Genomic DNA, 22445 nt, shown 5'->3' on the forward strand with positions numbered 1-22445 from the left:
TATCCATCTCCAGCAGGTGTTTTTCTACATCGCTCCCTTCCGAGAGCTTCGCATCCAACAACCGGATCAACTGTGATAGCTGTGATGTAACCGTCGATTTTTCGTACACTGCACTAGTACAGTCCTTGATTACCGGGTACTGGCTCTGCTCCAAGCACAATCCGATTGTAGCCCGCGCCTTCTTGTCGGCTCTTCCCCAATCCACTGTTTCAGGTTGCGACTTTGGCTCATCAATAACATCCCAAAGGTCTTCGCGCACGAGGAACATTTCCATCTGAAATTTCCATGTCGCGTAATTCGTGTTGTTGAGCTTCCCTAGCGAAAACTTTCCTGCATCCGCCATTTTGCTCCCGATCGACAACTTTCCGCCGAGCGCACCACACTGCCGCCGCACCAAATAAAATACGCCGAACCGACGACCGATAAATTCCGATTTTTCCGGACAACCGCTACACTTTTTCACGATCCGCGACTGGGCCTATAACCTGTAGGACGGATTATGACCAACGAAAGGATTTTCTCCCGTAGCGAAATAAAAACTAGCGTGGGAAACGTGAAAATATACCCGATTGAAAAAACACGTCTTTATTAGAGATAAAAGTAGCTTGAACAAAAAGCATATAAAAAAAATCATTCTTCCGCTTTCTCCCCGATGACTGAGTATATATGGTACAGTGTAGAGGCCTGAATAAGGCCTCTAGTACAGTGTATAGACTGAGCATACCGACAGCCCACTGCGGGCATCATTTCTCTTCTAATTTGGCTACACTGTATCGTTCTTTTACTGCGCTGTTCTAGTCACAGCTTCGTGGATATTATCCCACAATCTGTTGACGTCGCCACATCCGTTGGCATCAGCTTGTCCAAGTTCTGGCGGTACTGTTCAGCAATCCCTTCAACTGTCTAACGTACCATTGGTAACTACTTCGCGTACCTGAAGGAATAAAATGGACCCCGTTTCGCGTTCCTTAGCCTCTTACCCAGCAACTCCTATCCCTACCACCCAGTGGTGCCGGCCAGGGTACGAGCAACCCTAGGACAGATCGGGTAACCAACCCGGTGCGATAAAGATCGTTGCGATCGTTTACTATGAGGTCGAAGTCCAAGAGCAAATGCGACAATGTGGTGATAATGCCACTGCTCTGCAACCAGATTTTTTTTTATGACTGATTATGCTCAAATTTGGCCTAAACATTCTTTGCATATCAAAGAATATTGTGGCCAAATTTCATAAAATTCGGTCGACAAAAACCCCCCTGCCAGTAATAGAACAAAACCTACCAAAGCCGTCTTTTCCCCTATTCAACCAGCGTATGCGGCTACTTTTGGTAAAGGCACTAAATTGCTTTGTGGTCATGCATCATTTCGCTGCTCCATCATTTGAGTACGCTTCGCGGATAAGTTTAGGTATATGAATGCCTATATCGCATGTGGGTTATTCTATTGTTGAACTCAATAAACCGTAAACATATTCGCAAAACTTTAGCAACGACTTACGCACGGAAGATGATTTTTGTCGTTATTGAATTCTTTTTGCGAAAGAAAATAAAGATTATCATATGCAAAATTTCCGCTTTGTTGATTTTTATTCCTACATTTGTCCGATTCCATACGAAGACGAAGTTCTTCGATCGAAGAAGCAAATGAAATGAATGTAGGGAGTGTTTCTTTCATAATTATTAACAATCGGCAATGATAACTAATGTGTTTAATGATTATCTACATATAGTACATATTAAAGCTATAAGTGCTACTATACCCGTTATAGCAACACTATTGAATCTGCTCCTGATCTAATCGCTTGGTTAATTTTAGTTCGGGTAAAAGTTTCTTCTTACTAATTTGCTCCTTGCCCCTCATAAATACCCGAAGCGGAGCTGGTATCGTAATAGTGTGGTCGGCATTCTGAAAGTTCTCCAGTAGTGCTATCAACATTCGCGGAATGGCGCAAGCAGTACCATTCACGGTATGCGCGAATTTAGGCTGCTCATCTGACGTTTGGGGATGGTATCGAATACCTGTTGAATAAAAGACACATTTTTCATAACTTTTTTTTTAATAAAATAAAAGGGAATTGACGGTTTTAATTATTTTTTCAAAATAAGTTCAAAATTGCCCCATATTTAAGATAAACTGATAAAATAATAGACTTCGTTGAAGAAAATTTAAAGTCAAAACTCAATTAAAGTCACATTCCAGTTTTTGATGTTCCTTTACACTAAAAATAAGCATATTAGGGTAAAAGATGTATTTTGGGCATTTTTAATATATTTAGCAGTTTTGCTAGTATTTGCGTGTTTTTCTACATAGCTTTCTTTCAAAAATAGGAATCATGTGTCTGTTTAGTCTTTTTCATAATCACGTTTCTAACCATATTTATGTAAAAAATTGAAGAAAATACAGACAAAAGTCTAAAATATATTCAGATGTCCAAAATACCATCATTACCCTATGGTTCATTTAAAAATTCTATAGCATTGTATACGAATTTCCGGATAAACTGACACGTTAGAGTTTCAGGGGCATTAACTAACCGAATATAAATATGTTTACTTTAACGATTGCGCCCTAACACCGGTTTTAAGCTTCGATGCAGAGTACACGAGCTTTGTTCGTCAGTGACAGGCGTACGGGGCGTATGTTGGCAGCAGGGACTATGTCCAAGGGCTTGACGACTCCTCCCCAGCTGTCTGCTTGTCAGGGAGAACTGCCTAGGATGTGGTGGTGGTTTAGCAGTGGGCTCAGCTAAATCCCTCCCAAAAAACCACAAGTGTCCGTAAGCAGTCTCTATCAAAGCGACTGTGTGCCGCTTCAAAAGCACAAACCCAGAGAGTGCCATTGGCACATCAGGATTGATACCAGTAAGATCCTGATTATGGCATACTGGTTGTATGTTACTGGACTCTGTTTTGAATATTGTAATACTGTGAAGCGAGGGCTGGTAGTCTGGACATTTTATTCTCTTAGTAAGGCCGGGTGGCACCGACCTGAAACGGCGAATGGGTCAACCCTCGCATGTCCTCCCTGCATGCCGCAAGGTAAGCATAGATAACCATGGGATCAATAAGGCGACTACACCAGCAGGATTCGACAGCAGTCTCAAGGGGGGCCTGACAGCAATGATCTCTTCGAACAAAAAAAAAATGGACGGTGGAGCGGTGTCTAGCGGTAAGGAGGACCCTAACACCCTAACATGGTATTCGCTAAACGAAGTGGCCTTAATCGGTCACCCCAAAGGTTTCCGGGGAAGAGGGGCGATGGTGAAGGTCGTGGTATGTCAGAAGAGGTGCCGATCGACGTAAAAATGGACGGCCCCACTCTGACCAAGGTCATAAACTCGGTGATGACCAACCACGAGGACGGCGGAGGCCATACAATGGAGGTGATTACGGACGTATCGGACGTAATAATGTCCTTTCTGGATAACCGCGTCAATTATACCAAGGATCTGAAGTGGGAGACCCTGCTGGAGACCAGTAAGAAGGCGGAGCACAAGATCCACCTTCCTACTGAAGAAAAGGATTTGGCGGTGAGCCAGGCGGTGAAGACTTCGAAGGAGGCCGAATAGAGGATTCACCTCCTTACAGAGGGGAAGCAGTTGGCGGAGAGCCAGGCTGCAGAGTTTCAAAGGCGAAAGGCCATCAGCGGAGCAACTCCTAAGCTAAGTAAGGTCACGCAGGAGGCGGACCTGAAAGTAGCTAAAAAAGACGCGGTACCTCTTACTAGGAAAGATACGGTTACTCGGCAGCCGAGAGGGCCCGAGTGGAGAGGACCGAGAAGAAAACGGTACCTCCACGAAAGAGGATACCAGAGGATCGCCGAGAGGAGGATCTGCCGTGGACGGAGATCGTGAACCCAAAAAAGGTGAAACGGAGTCGTCAGCAGGTCGCAAGGAGTGCAACACAAGGGGCGAAGCAGGTCACTGCTAAGAAGGGTAGAACCCGTGATAAAAAGGGTGCGCCTTCCAATGGACAGAGGTGAAGCGATTATCGTCAAGACTGCGATAAAAGCTACGCCGATGTCCTAAAGACTATGAGAGGCAACGAGAAGCTCTCTAGTCTAGGAGGAGATATCTACTGCATCCGATGGACGCCGAAAGGCGAGATGATTCTCGTCTTGAAGCGGGATGCTGCTCAGAAAAGTTCTGAGTACAAAAAGTTGACGGAGGAGGTCCTGGGTGATGGGGTTCAAGTAAGATCCTTATGCCCAGTTTCGAACATCCAGTGCAGGGGCCTGGATGAAGTAACCGAGGCCAGAGACCTGGTCGATGCACTGAGAGATCAGTGCAATGTCGAGATCCAGGAATCTGCGGTTCGGTTACGCAAAACCTACGCGGGAATTCAGGTTGCCTCATTCCAAATACCTCAGGCTGAGGCAAAAAAGGTAATGGATAGGCCTAAACTGAAAGTGGGTTGGTCGGTATGTCCGCTAAGTATAAGCCAACCGCTTCAGACCTGGCTTTAGGACCTGATCGCAGTAAGCTATGCCGTAGGTGTGGGGCTGAAGGCCTCCAAGCTCGCACCTGTCAGGCTGTACCAATGTTTCTGATCTGTCCCCCGGGTACAGACAACAAACACCTTACCGGTGTCCAGGCCTGTCCGGCCTCTAGAAGGATCCAGACACGCAGGTAACACTGCTAAACCTGAACCACTGTGAGGCGGCTCAACTGCTGCTACAACAGTCGGTTACCGAGTGTAAAACTGATGTAGCCTTGCTGTCCGATCCATACCGCATCCCTGCTGGAAACGGCAGTTGGATTGCGGATAAGTCTCAGATAATGGCTATTTGGACTTGCGGCGATACCCCATCCAGGGGATATTATCATCACCTGATGATGAGGGTTTCGTCATAGCAAAGGTATACGGTGTTTACTATTGTAGCTGCTACTGTCCTCCCAGGTGGAGTATAGTGCAGTTTACTATGGTAGTGGACATTCTTGCAGCGAAACTAACTGGCTTAAAACCATTAGTTGTAGCAGGCGACTTCAATGCGTGGGCATTGTACTTGGGATCCCGGTCCACAAACACTAGAGGTCATACCCTGCTAGAGTCGCTAGCGGTATTGAACGTAGTCCTTCTGAATGAAGGCCAAGTGCCAACGTTCAGGGGACCGAGCGGTAATTTATGCATCGATGTGACCTTCTGCAGCGCGGGATGGACGGTGGAGCCAGAATGAGAGGATCATGAGGGGCATACCTCCAGCGATCATCAGGAAATTCGTTTTATGATCCGGTATACCCCCGTTGCAAACACCAGGCGGATCGGCAAGACCGATCTAGGATGGCGCACCTCACAGTTCAACCCAGAACTCTTGGAGGAATCACTACGATGGGAGAGGCGAACAACGAGATTAAGTGGCGATGAGTTAATTAAACTAACTCGTGCATGTGATGTGACGATGCATAGGAGGACCAAACCTCCCGGACATCGGCAACCTGCGTACTGGTAGACTGACACAATTGCAGACCTTCGTAGAACTTGTTTCTGATCAAAGAGAAGGCTGCGACGTGCCAGAACAGACGCTGAAAAGTTCAAAGACACCAGGTGTTCCAGACAGCGAGCAGAACTCTGAACTACGAGATCAAATGTAGTAAGAGAGCCTGCTTTGAGCGGCTGTGCAGGATGGCAAACGACAATCCATGGAGAGATGCATACAGGATGGTGATGGCTAGGACTAACAGCACGCCACCTGAGAAATCTCCGTAGATGTTGGCCAAAATAGTCGAAGGGCTGTTTCCGAAACATGAATCATCGAACTGGCCCGCTACCCCGTACGAGTCAGTCGACGTGATACCGCTGGTGACTAACGTTGAGCTTATTGTAGCTGCAAGGAAAGTTAAGCTCAATAAGGCATCACGACACGCTATTCTTGCTGATCCTGATATGTTCAGGAGCTGCCTCCAGAGATGCATGGACGAAGGAAATTTCCCAGATCGATGGAAACGTCAGCAATTGGTGCTATTACCGGGGGATCCTTCGGCATACAGACCAATTTGCCTACTCGACACGTGCCGGAAGATCCTATGTGGACCATATTATCACGCTCCGCATAATTCTGTAGCAGGTCATCGAATTCCAAGAGTCCCTTTACTTGGTATTCATTGACTACGAACAAGCTTTCGACCGTCTCAATCACGAGAATATGTGGGGCGCCCTGAGACGCAAGGGGGTTCCTGAGAAAATCATCGGCCTCATCGAAGCACAGTACGAGGCCTTTTCGTGTAGAGTGCTGCACAATGGGGTCCTGTCCGATTCTATCCGGGTCGTAGCTGTTGTGAGGCAAGGATGTATTGTATCACCGTTACTGTTCCTCATCGTAATCGATGAGATTCTGATAGATGAGATTGACCGTGAACCAAACCGCGGGCTGTTATGGCAGCCTATAACCATGGAACATCTAAACGACTTCGAATTGGCTGATGACGTTGCACTCCTCGCACAACGGCGCTCTGATATGCAGAGTAAACTCAACGACCTTGCCGAGCGCTCCTTCTCGGCAGGTTTAATCATCAACGTCAACAAAACCAAATCGTTGGATGTAAACACGGTGACTCCTTCCAGTTTCACAGTAGCCGGGCAACCAGTGGAGAATGTTGAAAGCTTCCAATATCTTGGTAGCCAAATGGCGTCAGACGGCGGTACCAAGATCGACATAGGCGCACGGATAAAGAAAGCAAGGGCTGCCTTTGCGAGTTTAAGAAATATCTGGAAAAACAGGCAGATAAGTGAACGCACCAAAATACGAATTTTCAACTCTAACGTGAAATCTGTGCTGTTATACGCTAGCGAAACATGGTGTGTATCAGTGGAGAACACTCAACGGTTGCAGGTGTTCATTAACAGATGCCTGCGGTATATAATTTGGGCCTGGTGGCCTCACAACTGGATCTCAAACAACGAGCTTCATGGTCGTTGTCACCAGAGGCCGATAGCATCAGAAATTCGGGATCAGAAGTGGGGCTGGGTCGACCACACTCTACGTAGGAGCGGAAACGAAATCTGTAAACAAGCATTAGACTGGAACCCAGCGGGACATCGCAGCAGAGGCAGACCCAGAGGCTCATGGCGGCGAAGCCTCAATAAAGAAATAAAAGAAGTCGACCGAAATCTAACCTGGCAACAGGTTAAAGCGATAGCCGGGCAACACTCAGGATGGAGATCTTTCAAGTCGGCCCTTTGCACCACCGGAGGTGTACAGGATCCATAAGTAAGTAAGTACACAGCTGGAAAGCTGCTAGAGAGGGTCATCCTGAATAGATTGTCGGCTAATACATAGTGTGATAGTGACATTTCCAGCAACCAGTATTGTTTCCGTAAGGGCCGTTCTACAATCGAAGCAATTCGATCGGTAACGGATACGGCCAAGATAGCGAGAGGTTAGAACAGGCGAGGTATTAGGTACTGCGCATTGATTACACTTGATGTAAAAAATGCGTTTAACAATGCTAGCTCTGGGGCAGCTATTGCTGACTCCCTGCACCGATTGAGAGTTCCGGATTACCTGTGCAGGATACTGAAAAGTTCTTTTTAGAATAGGGTGCTGATATACAACACGAATGTTGGTGAAAAGTCGATCGTAATGTCTGCGGGTGTTTCACAGGGATCGATCCTCGGACCGGTTCTGTGGAATATTATGTACGACGGAGTATTACGCTTAAGTCTCCCGGCCGGTGTGAAAATAGAAGGCTTCGCGGATGATGATCGACGATAAACTCAATTTCACGAGCCACGTCGATTATGCATGTCAGCGGGCTTCATTGGCGATAAAATCTTTATCACGAATGATGTCCAACAGATCGGCGGTGCATAGTCAAGTGCGTAGGATGATAGCGGGTGTAGCATTGTCTATCATCCGCTATGGCGTACCGGCATGGGCCGTAGCACTAAAGGCCGAGTACAATGTAAAGAAACTGACCAGAGTACACCGGCTGATGTGCCTACGTGTCGCGAGCGCATATCGCACCATACTCCTAGAGGAAGATGTGGAGTGCTACAACGAAAGGGACTCGGTGCAAGCGCGACGTGTCAAGACAGCAGCCTTGCTGCTCAAATGGCAAAGAGCATGGGACCCGCAGTCAAAGGTCGTTGGACCCACAGACTGATTCCGGATGTGTCCAGCTGGGTCGATAGAAAACATGGTCAGGTCAACTTCCACCTAACACAGGTGTTGTCTGAACATGGTTGCTTTAAAAAATTCCTACACAGGTTTGGCTTCGCAGATTCTGCGGAGTATCCAAAATGTGGAGGTGAGGTAGAGTCGGCAGAGCATGTGATGTTCGCATGCCCGCGATTCGAGGTAGAACGCAATGCCATGCTGCTTGTTAGCGGTATGGATACAACCCCGGGCAACCTCGTCGAGAGGATGTGCCGGGAGGAAGTTATATGGAATGCGATGAACACAGCATCTCAGCAGATTATGTCGAAACTGCAGTGGTGGTGGCGCCTTGAACAAAACAAAACGAATGCAGTAAGGACACCTGTGATGTAGTGAACACTTCGCTCACCCCGACAACCAACATGTCGATTATCGACGTTACGTTCTGGAGCCCTGGCCAAACGAGTAGTTCAAACTGGAGAGTACCCGAGCAAAGTCTGAAAACATAATGAGAGCATATAGAAAACAAATTTTGATGTTGATATCAAATCGAAATCATAATTTGTTTTCAAATATGAATCATCATGACTGATAACATATTTTGATCTCATTTTGCTGTTGATTTCTAAATTGTATGATCTGACATCAAGCTGTGTACTTATTTTGTTATCGGAACCAATATCAAAATTAGTTTTCGATTTGCTCTCATCGATAGCAGGAATAGTTTTCGATTTGATGTCACAGTAAGATTTTTCTGCTGTAGATTTTGATCTTTTAACCGTTAAAACGACCAAAAGGATATCAACCTGCACACTTAAATCCAAAACTTTGGCTCGGTAATAATTTTTACTGATTTTATCCAGTAAAATGAAATGTTAGCCGAGAAATCAGTAAGTTGTGAAGTGTTTACTGATTTTTGTAATGAAGTATACCGATACCTCAGCAATATGAAACGGGTTACAGGATATCGGTAAAAACAATAACCGAGCTAGCCAGTTCAACAAACATCTGTTGAAGTTGTCAAAAAAAATACTGATTGCTCAGTAAAAAATATATTTTTGCTGAGTTTCTCGGTAATAATTTCACCGAGCCCTGTTCCAAGCATACTTGCACGACGCTTGATGTGGCGCCATATTTAAAAATCCTCGCGTTTGGAAAAATTAGTTGAAGTGAAATTTCAACATTTAGCAGTGTGAATCGCCACTAAAAGTGACAAAATTAACTACGATGAAGACTTTTGAGGACGATCCGAACATGATCTTTTTGATGATCCTGACCTGATGATCTTCTCTGAGAATTATGCATGCGGAGTGGATGGAGCTGTTTCGATTTTCCGGATTTTGGTTTGTTCCACACGTAAGCTATCCCCCATGAGAGCGAAATTATGAAACAGAACAGCATGTGAAGATCATCAAGGTTCAAATGGAATATTAGAAGTTCCGGTAAGTAGAAACAAACCAATGTGCCAGCTAAATGTAAAATCATTCAAATTTTTCAGAAAATTGCCGTTGTGTATCCGTGCAGCTTATTCACATGAATCCTCCATCGGGTGTGGTATTCAAATCGAAAGGGGCTATAAGTGTTGTTTGAACTAAAAGCATTGAACTTAAAATAAATAAAAAAATAATAATTATGATCAAAAAATTAATCAACTTTGTTTTTATTTTTTTCATTTCGTTTGTGAAATTGCATTTTTTTCAGTAATTTTTATTACGGTGATCCGTATTCTTTTTACAAATCCACCTGTACTTTTTACCGAGTTCTCAGTAATCGTTACAGATCAGCTCAGTAAAATTTGACATTTCGTCAACGAAAAAGCAGAACCGAGGGCGCGGTAAAATGTTCAACTTTTTACTGAGCTGCCTACCGAGAGCTCAGCTGTTGAGAAATCGGTAATTCATTTACCGAGCCCGTTAAAAAAAATTAAGTGTGTGAGTTATCAAAATTAGGCGATTTCACTACAACAAAATTAGTTATCGATTTGCTCTCAAGCTTTGCTCGGGTAGATGATGACTACACTCACAGCGACCATCTGGCGGTTCGCTACAGTATCGACTATACGACCAGCATTCAGCGGACGGAAGAAGGGGCGAGGCCTAGTCCTCGTATGTGGAAGACATCATACTTCGACGACGAGGTGTTTAAGGAAGCGCTCCACCGCGAGGACAATACTCTCGGTCTGAGCGGCGAGCAGCTGGTAACAGTACTCTCGCGTGCATGCGATGCCACCATGCCTAGGAAAGTCCACCCTAGGAATGGGAGACCACCGGCTTACTGGTGGACTCAAGCAATTGCGAACCTGCGCCGCGCCTGCCTACGGGCAAGGAGGCGGATGCAGCGAGCACGCACAGAAGAGGAGCGTGTTGAACGACGCGTGGCGTTCGTGGCTGCTAGAGCCGCTCTGAAGACTGAGATTAGATCAAGCAAAAAAGCCTGCTTCGAGGGCCTGTGTCAAAGTGCCATGGGGTGACGCCTATAGGGTCGTAATGGCCAAGACACGTGGGGCGATGGCCCCTACAGAGCGGTCTCCAGAGATGCTGGAGAGGATCATCGCGGGGCTCTTCCCACGTCACGACCCAAGTCCCTGGCCTCCTTTTGTGGAGCTGCCACGGGCCAGGGTGGCCGACGAGGGAAGAGTAACGGTGGCGGAACTTGCGGGGATTGCACAGTCCCTTAGTGTAGGTAAGGCGCCAGGACTGGATGGTATTCCGAACCTGGCCATCAAAGCGGCCATTGCTGAGGTTCCCGAGATGTTCAGATCTATCATGCAGAGATGCCTGGACGAGGGAGTCTTCCCTGAAGCATGGAAAAGGCAGAGCTTGGTCCTATTGCCAAAGGCGGGAAAACCACCGGGGGATCCGTCGGCATATAGACCAATATGCCTGCTTGATACGGCGGGGAAGGTGCTCGAGAAGATCATCCTCAACAGGTTGTTGATACGCACGGAAGGTGCGGATGGTCTATCGAGTAACCAGTTTGACTTCCAAAAGGGTAAGTCGACCGTAGACGCTATCTTGTCGGTTACCAAATCCGCGGAGATAGCTATCCAGCGTAAGAGTAGGGGAGTTCGCTATTGTGCAGTAGTGACTCTCGACGTGAGGAATGCTTTCAATAGTGCCAGATGGGCAGCTATTGCAGATGCGCTCCCGTGTCTTGGAATTCCCGAGTACCTGTACAAGATTCTCGGAAGCCAGAATTCGAACTCGGAAACCAGAATCGAGTACTGGTATACGACACAGAGGCGGGTCGGAATTGCGTTGACATAACCTCAGGGATTCCGCAAGGTTCCATACTGGCTCCGGTGTTATGGAACGTCATGTACGACGGTGTCTTGAGGTTGAAGTTCCCGGTGGGCGTGGTAATCGTCGGCTTCGCTGACGATATTACGCTGGAGGTCTACGGCGAATCGATCGAAGAGGTGGAGTTGACTGCAGCCCACTCGATCGCAATTGTGAAGGAGTGGATGAGTTCCAGGAAGTTAGAACTGGCTCACCGCAAGACTGAGGTGGTTGTTGTTAACAACCGAAAACCGGAGCAACAAGCGGTGATAAGGGCAGGCCTCTGAACGCTCCATCAAACTCTTGGGGGTAATGATCGCCGATAAGCTCACCTTTGGTAGCCACGTCAATTACGCCTGCAAGCGTGCCTCCACAGCTATAGTGGCATTGTCCCGGATGATGTCCAATAGCTCTGCGGTTTATGCCAGCAAGCGCAAGCTTCTGGCTAGCGTTGCTCTGTCCATACTGAGGTATGGGGGCCAGCTTGTGACACGGCCCTGCGTATTAACTGCTACAGAACGAAGTTAGAAAGAACGTATAGGCTCATGTGCCTAAGAGTGGCGAGCGCGTACCGTACCGTGTCGCACGATGCACTTTGCGTCATCACTGGTATGATGCCTATTGACATCGTTATCGGTGAAGACATAGAGTGCTTCGAAATGCGCGGCACGAGAGGCATCCGTAGGACTGTCAGGTTGGCCTCAATGGTCAAATGGCAGCGTGCGTGGGACAGTTCCACTAAGGGTAGATGGACACATAGGTTGATACCGGAGATAGGTACGTGGGTCAAGAGGCGCCATGGGGAAATCACTTTCCACCTTACCCAGGTCCTTACAGGCCATGGTTGCTTCAGACAGTACCTACACCGGTTCGGACACTCGGTCTCGCCAGAGTGTCCGGTGTGCGCAGGTTTAGAGGAAACGGCGGAACACATGTTGTTCGTGTGCCCGCGTTTTCGCACAATGCGTGACCACATGCTTGCCACATGTGGTCTGGACACTACCCCGGACAACCTAGTCCGGAGGATGTGTAAAGATGAAGTTGGCTGGAACGCCGTTTTATCGGCAATCATCCAAATCGTCTCGGAACTTTCGTCTTTATCGAACAAGTGGCCGCGTGAAGAACAACATGGTATCGTCACTATCGCGGCGTGCGGGGTCCAAGCCCGAGGACGGAAAGGGGTCCTCGTCAAGGCTGGAGCAGGCGTAGGCACCGCGTCGGTAAGTCCCTCTGTGTGCTGGCGAATAGGCCCTATCGCAGAGAGGTCAATTTGGGGTGCACGCGGCATCATTATTCTTGATACCAGTCGTGTAGAGGGAAGCAGGCGCGAAGTCGACCCTTCCGACCTTCCGAGGACATAGGGCGTGGTAAGGCCACATGGTGTTCTTCTAAAAAAGCGAGTCACGATGTTCGATGCTGCAAGGACACGCAGCTAACCTCGAGGGTGCGTTGTGCACTGGCCCCCCTTTGAAGCATTACTTTCTGGTTGTACCGAAGGGACGATGGGCTTGGCAGCAATGGAAACGGTTTAGCGGGTCGGGGATGCAGTCCTGCCTCCCTCGTTTGCTGTTGGAGGTGGCCCTGGACAACCCAGGATGTCTGTTGAGCAGATTCCCCCTCCATTGCTCAGGAAGAAAAAAAAAGACAACCGGGAGGGCTGCGGGGACCTCCGTATGTAGATATAGAGATCATTGCGGTTCATGCGCGGTGGTTTTTGTAGAGGTGCTCGTTTCCAACGTGAGATTATGATACGGACCGCTAGGTTACTATCATAGCTTGCGATCGACGGGTGGTGAGGTTACCACCCTTGAAGTCGATGTTGTGTGTATTAACGTCAAGTGCGTTAGCATAGGCGTGAGCGTTCTCAATAGCCCCCCCCCCCCTGATGTATTGCTTAATTGCGGGCCGGGGGTACGGACTGGCGAAAGGGTTTTGGTTTTAGTGGGTCGGGTAAGAGTTACATGACATACCCATCCCACACTACCTGAGTTAACCTCCTCAGGTGTCTGGATGCAGATTTTCGTTTACCCTTGCTCTGCTCAAGAAAAAAAAGGAAATAGATAAAAAGTAAGTATTACTCAATGGCCCGAACGATTCTAGAAATCCCTTTTCCAGAGATTTTACGATTTCAACGACAAAAATGAGAAAGATTGGATCTATTAGGGCGCGGAATCATGACATTTTTTTTGCGAATTCTCCCACTAGCTAGGCCAATAAAATCCAACTACCGGTCAGTGGCTGGGTCGCTATCGGAGAACCGTACTCTGGAGGGAATCAAATAACCTTCAGAATCGCCATTAGACCTATTCATGAAGAAAACTTCAACTGTAGGGTGGCTTGATCAGTGGTGTGAAAGAACTACTGACCTTTAAAAAAATTCAACTTTGGAGTGAGTAGAAGGTATTAAATAAAAGTTGTATCAAGAAAAAAATCTGGACCTTTCCGGATCAAGATATATGGTGGTACTGATTGATTTTGTAGGACCAATAAATTTCAACTTTTAAGTTGATCCGTTACCACCATTACTGAAAACCCTCGTATTTATCATGCCGTTTGATGGATACCGTCATTTCAAACATTCATCCTCGTTCAAAGCTTAACTAGTTCATATGGACCCAAGAAAAAAAATCAAATGCAAATTATCACTGCTCGTCGAATATTCAACGGCTTTGCTTTGTTTTTTTACCATTGAACTCATACAAGTTTCTGTTCTAATGGAATCGGAAATATCAGTGGATACCCCGTTTTTGAACCTCAAATATGCATAAAATGGGAGAATTTATCTATTCATATAAAATACTATATTACTATTACGTATTATATCATTGGAAAACGGTTTGAATTTATCAATCACGAACAAAAACTATATAGATTATATGCGTTCTGAACTTAAAAAAACCCAAATTAATCCACCTAGCGGTGACGATGCCTTTCTCGATTAAATCAAGATACACTGAAGGTGGTAACTTCGTTTTTTTTTTCCAATTCCTATCTACCAAAAATGATGGCAATTTTGTTTTTCTGTAAAATAAGCATAATACATTATATTATTATCAAGTTATGACGATCGATCGATCAAGTTATGACGATCGACACCCCCACCCCCCTTCGCCAAGGCCACGATGCCATTTTTGAACAATTCCTAAATATAAATAGAAGACAAACAAAACCGCATACATAATATAATATGGAAATAAGGAGATGCATTATACGAAAACTATATTCAAATTTGCCCTTGAAATCACCCAAACTTCACCATAACTCCACACCACACATCATACCACACACCATCCAAACCGGGGGATCCTTCGGCATACAGACCAATTTGCCTACTCGACACAGCTGGAAAGCTGCTAGAGAGGGTCATTCTGAATAGATTGTCGGCCTATACAGAGTGTGCTGGTGGCTTATCTAGCAACCAGTATGGCTTCCGTAAGGGCCGTTCTACCATCGAAGCAATTCGAGCGGTAACGGATACGGCAAAGATAGCGAGAGGTTTAAACAGAAGAGGTATTAGGTACTGCGCGTTGATTACACTTGATGTAAAAAACGCGTTTAACAATGCTAGCTGGGCAGCAATTGCTGACTCCCTGCACCGATTGAGAGTTCCGGATTACCTGTGCAGGATACTGAAAAGCTATTTTCAGAATAGGGTGTTGTTATACGACACTGATGCTGGTCAAAAGTCGATCGTAGTGTCCGCGGGTGTTCCACAGGATCGATCCTCGGACCGGTTCTGTGGAATATTATGTACGACGGAGTATTGCGCTTAAGTCTCCCGGCCGGAGTAAAGATAGAAGGCTTCGCGGATGACGTAATGCTAGAAGTAGCAGGTGACACTCTCGACGAAGTCGAACTGAAGGCTTCATACGCGATTGGCAGAGTGGAGGAATGGCTCAACTCGAGACGGTTATCCCTTGCACACCAAAAGACGGAAGTCGTGGTAGTGCATAACCGTCATGGGTTGCAACAGGCTAGGATAAGAGTAGGGACCTGCACAGTTAACTCCGTGAGGTCTCTCAAGCATCTGGGCGTGATGATCGATGATAAGCTCAATTTTACGAGCCACGTCGATTATGCATGTCAGCGGGCTTCATTGGCGATAAAATCTTTATCACGAATGATGTCCAACAGATCGGCGGTGCATAGTCAAGTGCGTAGGCTGATAGCTGGCGTAGCATTGTCTATCATCCGTTATGGCGTGCCGGCATGGGCCGTAGCACTAAAAGCCGAGTACAATGTAAAGAAATTGATCAGAGTACACCGGCTGATGTGCTTACGTGTCGCGAGCGCATATCGCACCATATCATATGAGGCGGTGTGCGTTATAGCTGGAATGATGCCGATTGACACACTCCTAGAGGAGGATGTGGAGTGCTACAACGAAAGGGACTCGGTGCAAGTGCGACGTGTCAAGAGAGCAGCTTCGTTGCTCAAATGGCAAAGAGCATGGGACACCGCAGTCAAAGGTCGTTGGACCCACAGACTGATTCCAGATGTGTCCAACTGGGTTGATAGGAAGCATGGTCAAGTCAACTTCCACCTAACACAGGTGTTGTCTGAACATGGCTGCTTTAAGAAATTCCTACACAGGTTTGGCTTCGCAGATTCTGCGGAGTGTCCTGAATGTGTAGGTGAGGTAGAATCGGCAGAGCATGTGATGTTCGCATGCCCGCGATTCGAGGTAGAACGCAATACCATGCTGCTTATTAGTGGTATGGATACAACCCCGGACAACCTCGTCGAGAGGATGTGCCGGGAAGAAGCTATATGGAATGCGGTGAACACAGCATCTCAACAGATCATGTCGAAACTGCAGCGGTGGTGGCGTCTTGAACAAAACCAACGAGTGCAGTAAGGGCACCTGTGATGCAGTGAACATTTGCTCACCCCGACAACCAACATGTCGCGGGTGGGCTGCGGGGACCTCAGTATGTAGATATAGAGGTCATTGCGGTTCACGCGCGGTGGTTGTTGTCGGGGTGCTCGTCTCAACGTGAGATTATGATACGGACCGTTAGGTTACTATCATAGCTTGCGATCGACGGGTGGTGAGGTAGCCACCCTTGAAGTCGATGTTGTGTGTATTGACGTCAAGTGCGTTAGCATAGGCGTGAGCGTTCTCAATAGTCCCCCCCTGATGTATTGCTTAATTGCGGGCCGGGGGTACGGACTGGCGAAAGGGTTTTGGTTTTAGTGGGTCGGGTAAGAGTTACATGACATACCCATCCCCACACTACCTGAGTACCTCCTCAGGTGTCTGGTTGCAGATTTCCGTTTACCCTTGCTCAAGAAAAAAAAAAAAAAAAAAAAAAAACCATCCAAACCAAACAGCATGTTGAAACATCAATGAAACTCCTCTTTTTCCCCTTCCAATGTATGATACAAAACAAACGCAAACACCACCATGGCCACGAGCGTACGAACCAGCAGTTAATCGTGTCGTTATCGAGTGCAATTTCTGTTGCCATATGGCAATAAACATCATCGAGTCGGCTCTACACTTAAAAGCGCGTACGTAGTTCGTCGATTAGTTTTCGTGTTCAACACGTTCCACATTGTAAGCTTTGAAAAGCTTTGCTCGTTGCGTTAGCATTATCGATATTGCCGTAGCGAGGTTTCTAACCCATCGAACAAACGTAATTTATATTATAGCATGATAGCTGCTCAATGCTTGTAGTCCCGATTATATGGCTATATGGAAAACTACCTAAACCATTTTCCTTGTCAGCTGCGAACGCAATAATCAATCTTGATGAAATTAAATAGCATGTAATTAGAAGAGTGGCTCTGCGGAATGCAACTTGTTGCGATGAAATCAGTTGAGTCTAAGTACATGAAAATCGTGTGAGTTTTTGAGGTTGAAAAGGTGACCATACAGACACACAAACATACACACACACATACATACACACACACATACATACACACATACAGACATCACCTCGATTCATCAAACTGAGTCGAATGGTATAAGAAACTTTACTATCAGATGTTTCTGTTCCGTTTTCAGAGTGAAATGATAGCCTTTCGGTACAACTTTGTTGTACGAGAAAGGCAAAAAGTTTGTTTTTGACAGAAGTTATGGCATTGTTCAACTTTCTTGTTCGAAAATAAAAAAAAATACAAATGTTTAGTCACAGAGAAACAGGCATCTCTCTCGACAAGTCCCATCGTTCGCCTTTTTAACGGTTGATTTAATTTTTTGTAGGTAGTCAATCGGCCACCCATGGCGCTTTCATAGATTTTGCTTTTGTTTGACGTATACGCTCTACCGCCGCTTGGCCATACACCGTGATTTTAACGTTGGGCGACAATGTTTTCGTGACGATGATTTTGATTGCATTTTGATCTAAGTGAGACGCCTGTTTCTCTATGGTTTAGTGTCCACCAATGACATATAATCAAAAATTACTGAGATTTTGGTGGTAATGGATTATTTTTATGATTTGGTAAATCCTCTGCTAAATCAACTCAAGTCATTTTTTATCCATATTTTGCAAATCTATGGATTTTGTATCTGGTGGATCGCGAACAATTTGGTATTATGCTAGGTCGCATATCCAGAATGTTTGGAAACCTTTGAGTTAGAGAAGACTACAAAAAAAATTGAGAAAGCACTCACCTAGTCTTCTGGCTTGATAGTCCGTACAATCACTGCAGCTAGAGATCTCCCCATAAATATTTCGTCCCGGCATCCATGCCTCGATGTCGTACTTTCGAAACGCCGGAGCGCCCAACTCGCATGCCGGCATGTCAAGGAGTCGAAAATGCAAACCCAGAGCGTCGAACAGATCCACCTCGATGTCTTTGAATTCTTCTAGGATGGCCTCCGACTGGTCTGGTCGACAAATGGAAAACATTTCCACCTTGGTAAACTGGTGAACTCGAAATATGCCTTTCTCGTCGTGAAGACCTGATGTTTCCGCTCGGAAACATCGGCTAATGGCTGTCAGCTTCAATGGTAGCTGCCTCTCATCCGTTACCGTGCCGGCGAAATATCCTGCCAAAGCCATTTCCGATGTTCCAGAAAGACACAATGTTTCATACGGTAAGTTTAACTTGTAAACTTGATTTCGTTCACCGTGCGTGTTCATGCCGCAACTCTCGATAACACTGGCTGGCAAAATATCCGGCACCGTTATAAGTTTAAACTTTCTGTCTATCAACTTAGTTATGGCATACTGGATAAGAGCTTGCTCCTGAAATCAGTAAAAAATACTATGTTATAATATGGATTTATTTTATGTATAAAACTAACATAAATAATTGGGATCAGAACAAAGATACCATTTATATTTATATTTAATTTTTATTTTTGCCTTTCCTGTACAACTAAGTTGTACCGAAAGGCTATCATTTCACTCCGAAAACGAACTTTTTATAGAAGCCTCTGAGACCCATAGTATTATATACCAATCGACTCAGCTTGACGAGCTGAGCACATGTCTGTCTGTCCGTGTGTATGTATGTGTGTATGTGTGTGTGTGTATGTGTGTGCACAAAAGCTATAAAAAACATTAGACAACTTTTCGTATAGTAATCCTTAACCGATTTGCTCGCAACAAGTTTCATTCGACAGGGGACAAAGCCTTGTTGATCACTATTGAATTTTATGACAATCGGTCATTGCGTTTGAAAGTTATGAAGAAAATGGTACATCGGACCATATATACTCCATATAAGGTTGGTGTCTCAACTAAATGCGAGAAAGGCACCACCAACGCTAGGTGGATTAATCTGGGTTTTTTTTTCAGGGGGTCACAGGGTAGATACCATTTATATTTATATCTGAATCAAAAAATGCTGAATGCTAAAAAACTATAATTAGAACAATATTGAGACTTGTGCGATCCAGCACCGAAAGATTTGTGGGGCCCCAACAGCTCTTATTTAAAAATTATTTAACAAAAAATATGGTAAATGTTTAGGCATTGTGTAAGACGGAGCTTATTGCGGCGGCTGAGACTTCGACAAGTTGTCATGATGTTATCCCACTCGGACTTCCGATCGAGATCAACCCGACGAGCAACTGCTTTAGAAGATGCAGCCATAAAAAAGATTATACATAATAATACTGTCTTCTTCTACTTATTGGGATTACATCCCCACTGCCGCCTCGCAGTCTTGGTCCCCTTGGTCTAGCTTTATAGGTTCTAGATCTGATACACGCAGTGTGAACTAACAAAACTAGCAAGTATAGTGCTCAAAGAAATTTTCAATTACAATGACAAAAATCATGCTTACCAGCTCTGCTAACTCGCTGGTCAAGTAGTACGATTTGTGTCCGGTGAAATTACCTAATTTCTCCATTCGAAATATATTCAGCTTTTTGGCCATTTCTGAGAAGTCAAAAACTTTGCGTCCGCAGAAGTCTGGTTTGTTGTTGTAATGTCGTATAACTTTGGGTTCTGTCCCGTACCCCAACACATTCGGATGGGTCTTGTTAGGAATCCTTCTGAGTTCTGCTTGCAACTGATCTTTTAATACACTTCGTTCTGTTTCATGTTGAACCGAAAGTGATTTAATTTGATTGTGTAAATCATGGATCAGTTGGATGTTTCCCACTCCTTTTCGTTGCTCTATATTGTCTTGAATTACAGATTGGTTTTCTGGATTCAGGAGATAGTTGACATCGTAGTTCGGTTGTTGCAGTTTGAATTTGTGTTGCAATTGATCTCCTAAATCCGATGTGTGCTCCACTTGAACTTCGTGGTGCACATAACGATCGCAAAACCGAAATATTCTGGGTGTTAATAAACGTCCATAGCACTGAAACATGTTGAAAAATTTAATTTACACAACTTATAATAACTTTACAAGGGATTATGCCGGATTGAGCATGGGAATATGTGCCGATCACCAAGTAAATAATATTTACAGGAGCAGTAAACAAACTGAGCGCTGCGTGCGTTTTTAGGAAAACAACACGGACAAATAGATCAACTCAAAAATTGAGTTCAACACTCAACATGCTTATTTTCCGTTCTGGGGTTCTGGGTACCGATAAAAACATCGCAAATTTCACCTACACTGAAAGAAACGGCATACCCGCATAATTACAAACTGTATTAACGCATTTGCCCAAAAGTACACGCGGCGCTCCCCAGAGGAAACGACGCACCGCACTTTTTGCTGCCCGTATACTCGATTCTTATGGAGAGATAACATTGCGGCGTTTCCTAGGGTGCGGTTGTTCCTTTCGAATGGGAAACGCCGCGTGGAATTATGTGCAAATGCGCTTTTGGAAACATTACAAAAGCCGCGCGGTGTATCGTATTGACAGCACCCTACAATACATGAACATTTTCCCGTGCGATCGGCAACAGTATCCTTTAAGGCTGCCTCACACCTCGGGAAAATTTTCCAGCGGATTTTGAGCCCCGTGTATTTTAAATGGGGCCGGGATTTTGATTTTCCGTGTCCAAATTCCGAAAACATCGCATATGCAAAAATGCATGGGGAAAAAATCCGCGAACCAAATTCCCGAGGTGTGAGGCTACCTTTACTGTTGACAACTGTATATGAACAATCTCATATAAAGTTCCAACAGTATGTGGTACGGTTATTTGACAAATAACAATATGTTGAATGGGTTGTTAAGTTATGTCACCATAAAAAATCGGCCGTTTTCGCCTGCAAAATTTTTGCTCGACAGTATGATAAAATGTTGACATATAATGCAGGAAATATAAAACATTTTCGGGACAGCATGTTATACATTGACATTTAGTGTTGATGTCGAGCAGTTATGGTTGAGTCGGCCGAAAAGTATTTGATAACCGCAACATAAACTGTGAAGCTATATCTTACATCGTAATAATGATTCTGACCATATAACATGTTGTTTTTTATTATGCGGGTAGTAAGAGCAAGATTACCGGTGGTGAGTTTAAGCCGTTTGGCAGCGCAGTAATACATATCATTAAATACTTGACACTTTACCGCGGTCGTTACTAAACGCGCTGCTATAACAGTAGCGCGACTGACAGGTGACCAAATTTGTTAGCGCGATAAGAGCGCTGCTATTTGATGAACTGTCAACTGTCAAACTTCACAAGTACGGAATACAGCAACCAAATTGAGAGCCGAAAATAGTGACCGATACAGAAACGAGTGACGAAACAAAAATGAAAGCGCAGCGCGGGTGATTAAAATGCTCGCGACCGATAATGATGCTCTAATGCTTACCATATCAAAGGTTACAGTAAAAACATTTTACCATTTGATTTCGGTAGAACACACATAGTTTTTGAAATTACCACGAAGCGCGGTAAATTTTACTATGCTGGCTTGAGCGATGACGTATGGCAGATTTTACCATGTTATTGTTTTTGCTACTATGTGCGCGTGAACTTGAAACATAGTAAATTTAAACATGAAGATTAGTTTCTTAACACTATGTTAGCATGGTAATCTTTTCATTTTCACTGTGATTTGGTATATTGTAAACAAATATAGATTAAACCGCATTTTAAACATAAATTATATGTTTATTTTTAGTCAGTTCTCATTGTCCATACCTGGCTTCATCATCCAAAAAAAATGGTGTTTGAACAATTAAATTATGTACAAAAAACAGAGCGGGTGGGATGAGGATGAAAACATTATTCTCAGGTCAGCATGAATGGCATGAATATCATATTTTGCTCGACCAACAGTGCTTCTTATACGCAGTTACCTTCCCGAGTAATCAAGCGTCGATGGGCGTGTGGTCTACATACCGGCCTCCCGACCCCGACGTCCATGGTTCGAACCCAGTCTGCCGCACTTCACTTTTGACGTAAACTACGTCTAAGGGGAAGACTCGGATACAGGGTGACAAATGAAAATTTCCAAATCCGAGACCGTTGGGGCTAGCTCATCACAAAACAACCGTTACAACTTGTAACAACCGTAAGTCGGTACAGGAGGCAGTGGTTCGCGTGGGCGACTGTGAGATCATTTCCAAGCGGGAGGTGAAGCTCCTCGGGGTGCTGATCGACGATAGACTGAACTTCGGCAGTCACGTTGATTACACCTGCAGGAGAGCTTCGACAGCTATTGCGGCATTATCCAGGATGATGTCCAATA

The 22445-nt window shown here is 45.2% G+C and overlaps 1 protein-coding gene across 2 annotated transcripts in view; it reads right to left on the bottom strand.

Annotated features, from left to right (window-relative positions):
* The window catches only part of LOC134205619 (serine--tRNA ligase, mitochondrial-like), a 50186-nt gene extending 29926 nt beyond the window's left edge, over positions 1-20260 (bottom strand). The window contains exons 1-3 of one of the 2 annotated variants that reach the window (XM_062681034.1): positions 19620-20260; positions 17998-18574; positions 1693-2018 (exon numbers count right to left, since the gene is read on the bottom strand). In XM_062681034.1, coding sequence (XP_062537018.1) covers positions 1774-2018; positions 17998-18574; positions 19620-20153 — 1356 coding nt within the window. In that variant the 5' untranslated portion in view covers positions 20154-20260 and the 3' untranslated portion in view covers positions 1693-1773. Of the gene's footprint in view, positions 1-1692; positions 2019-17997; positions 18575-19619 lie in introns of those variants that run through there. The other variant, XM_062681033.1, reaches the window with a different exon arrangement.
* Positions 20261-22445: the final 2185 nt, after the last annotated feature.

The sequence above is a fragment of the Armigeres subalbatus genome, chromosome 1, assembly GCF_024139115.2.
Source record: "Armigeres subalbatus isolate Guangzhou_Male chromosome 1, GZ_Asu_2, whole genome shotgun sequence".
Taxonomy (NCBI): domain Eukaryota; kingdom Metazoa; phylum Arthropoda; class Insecta; order Diptera; family Culicidae; genus Armigeres; species Armigeres subalbatus.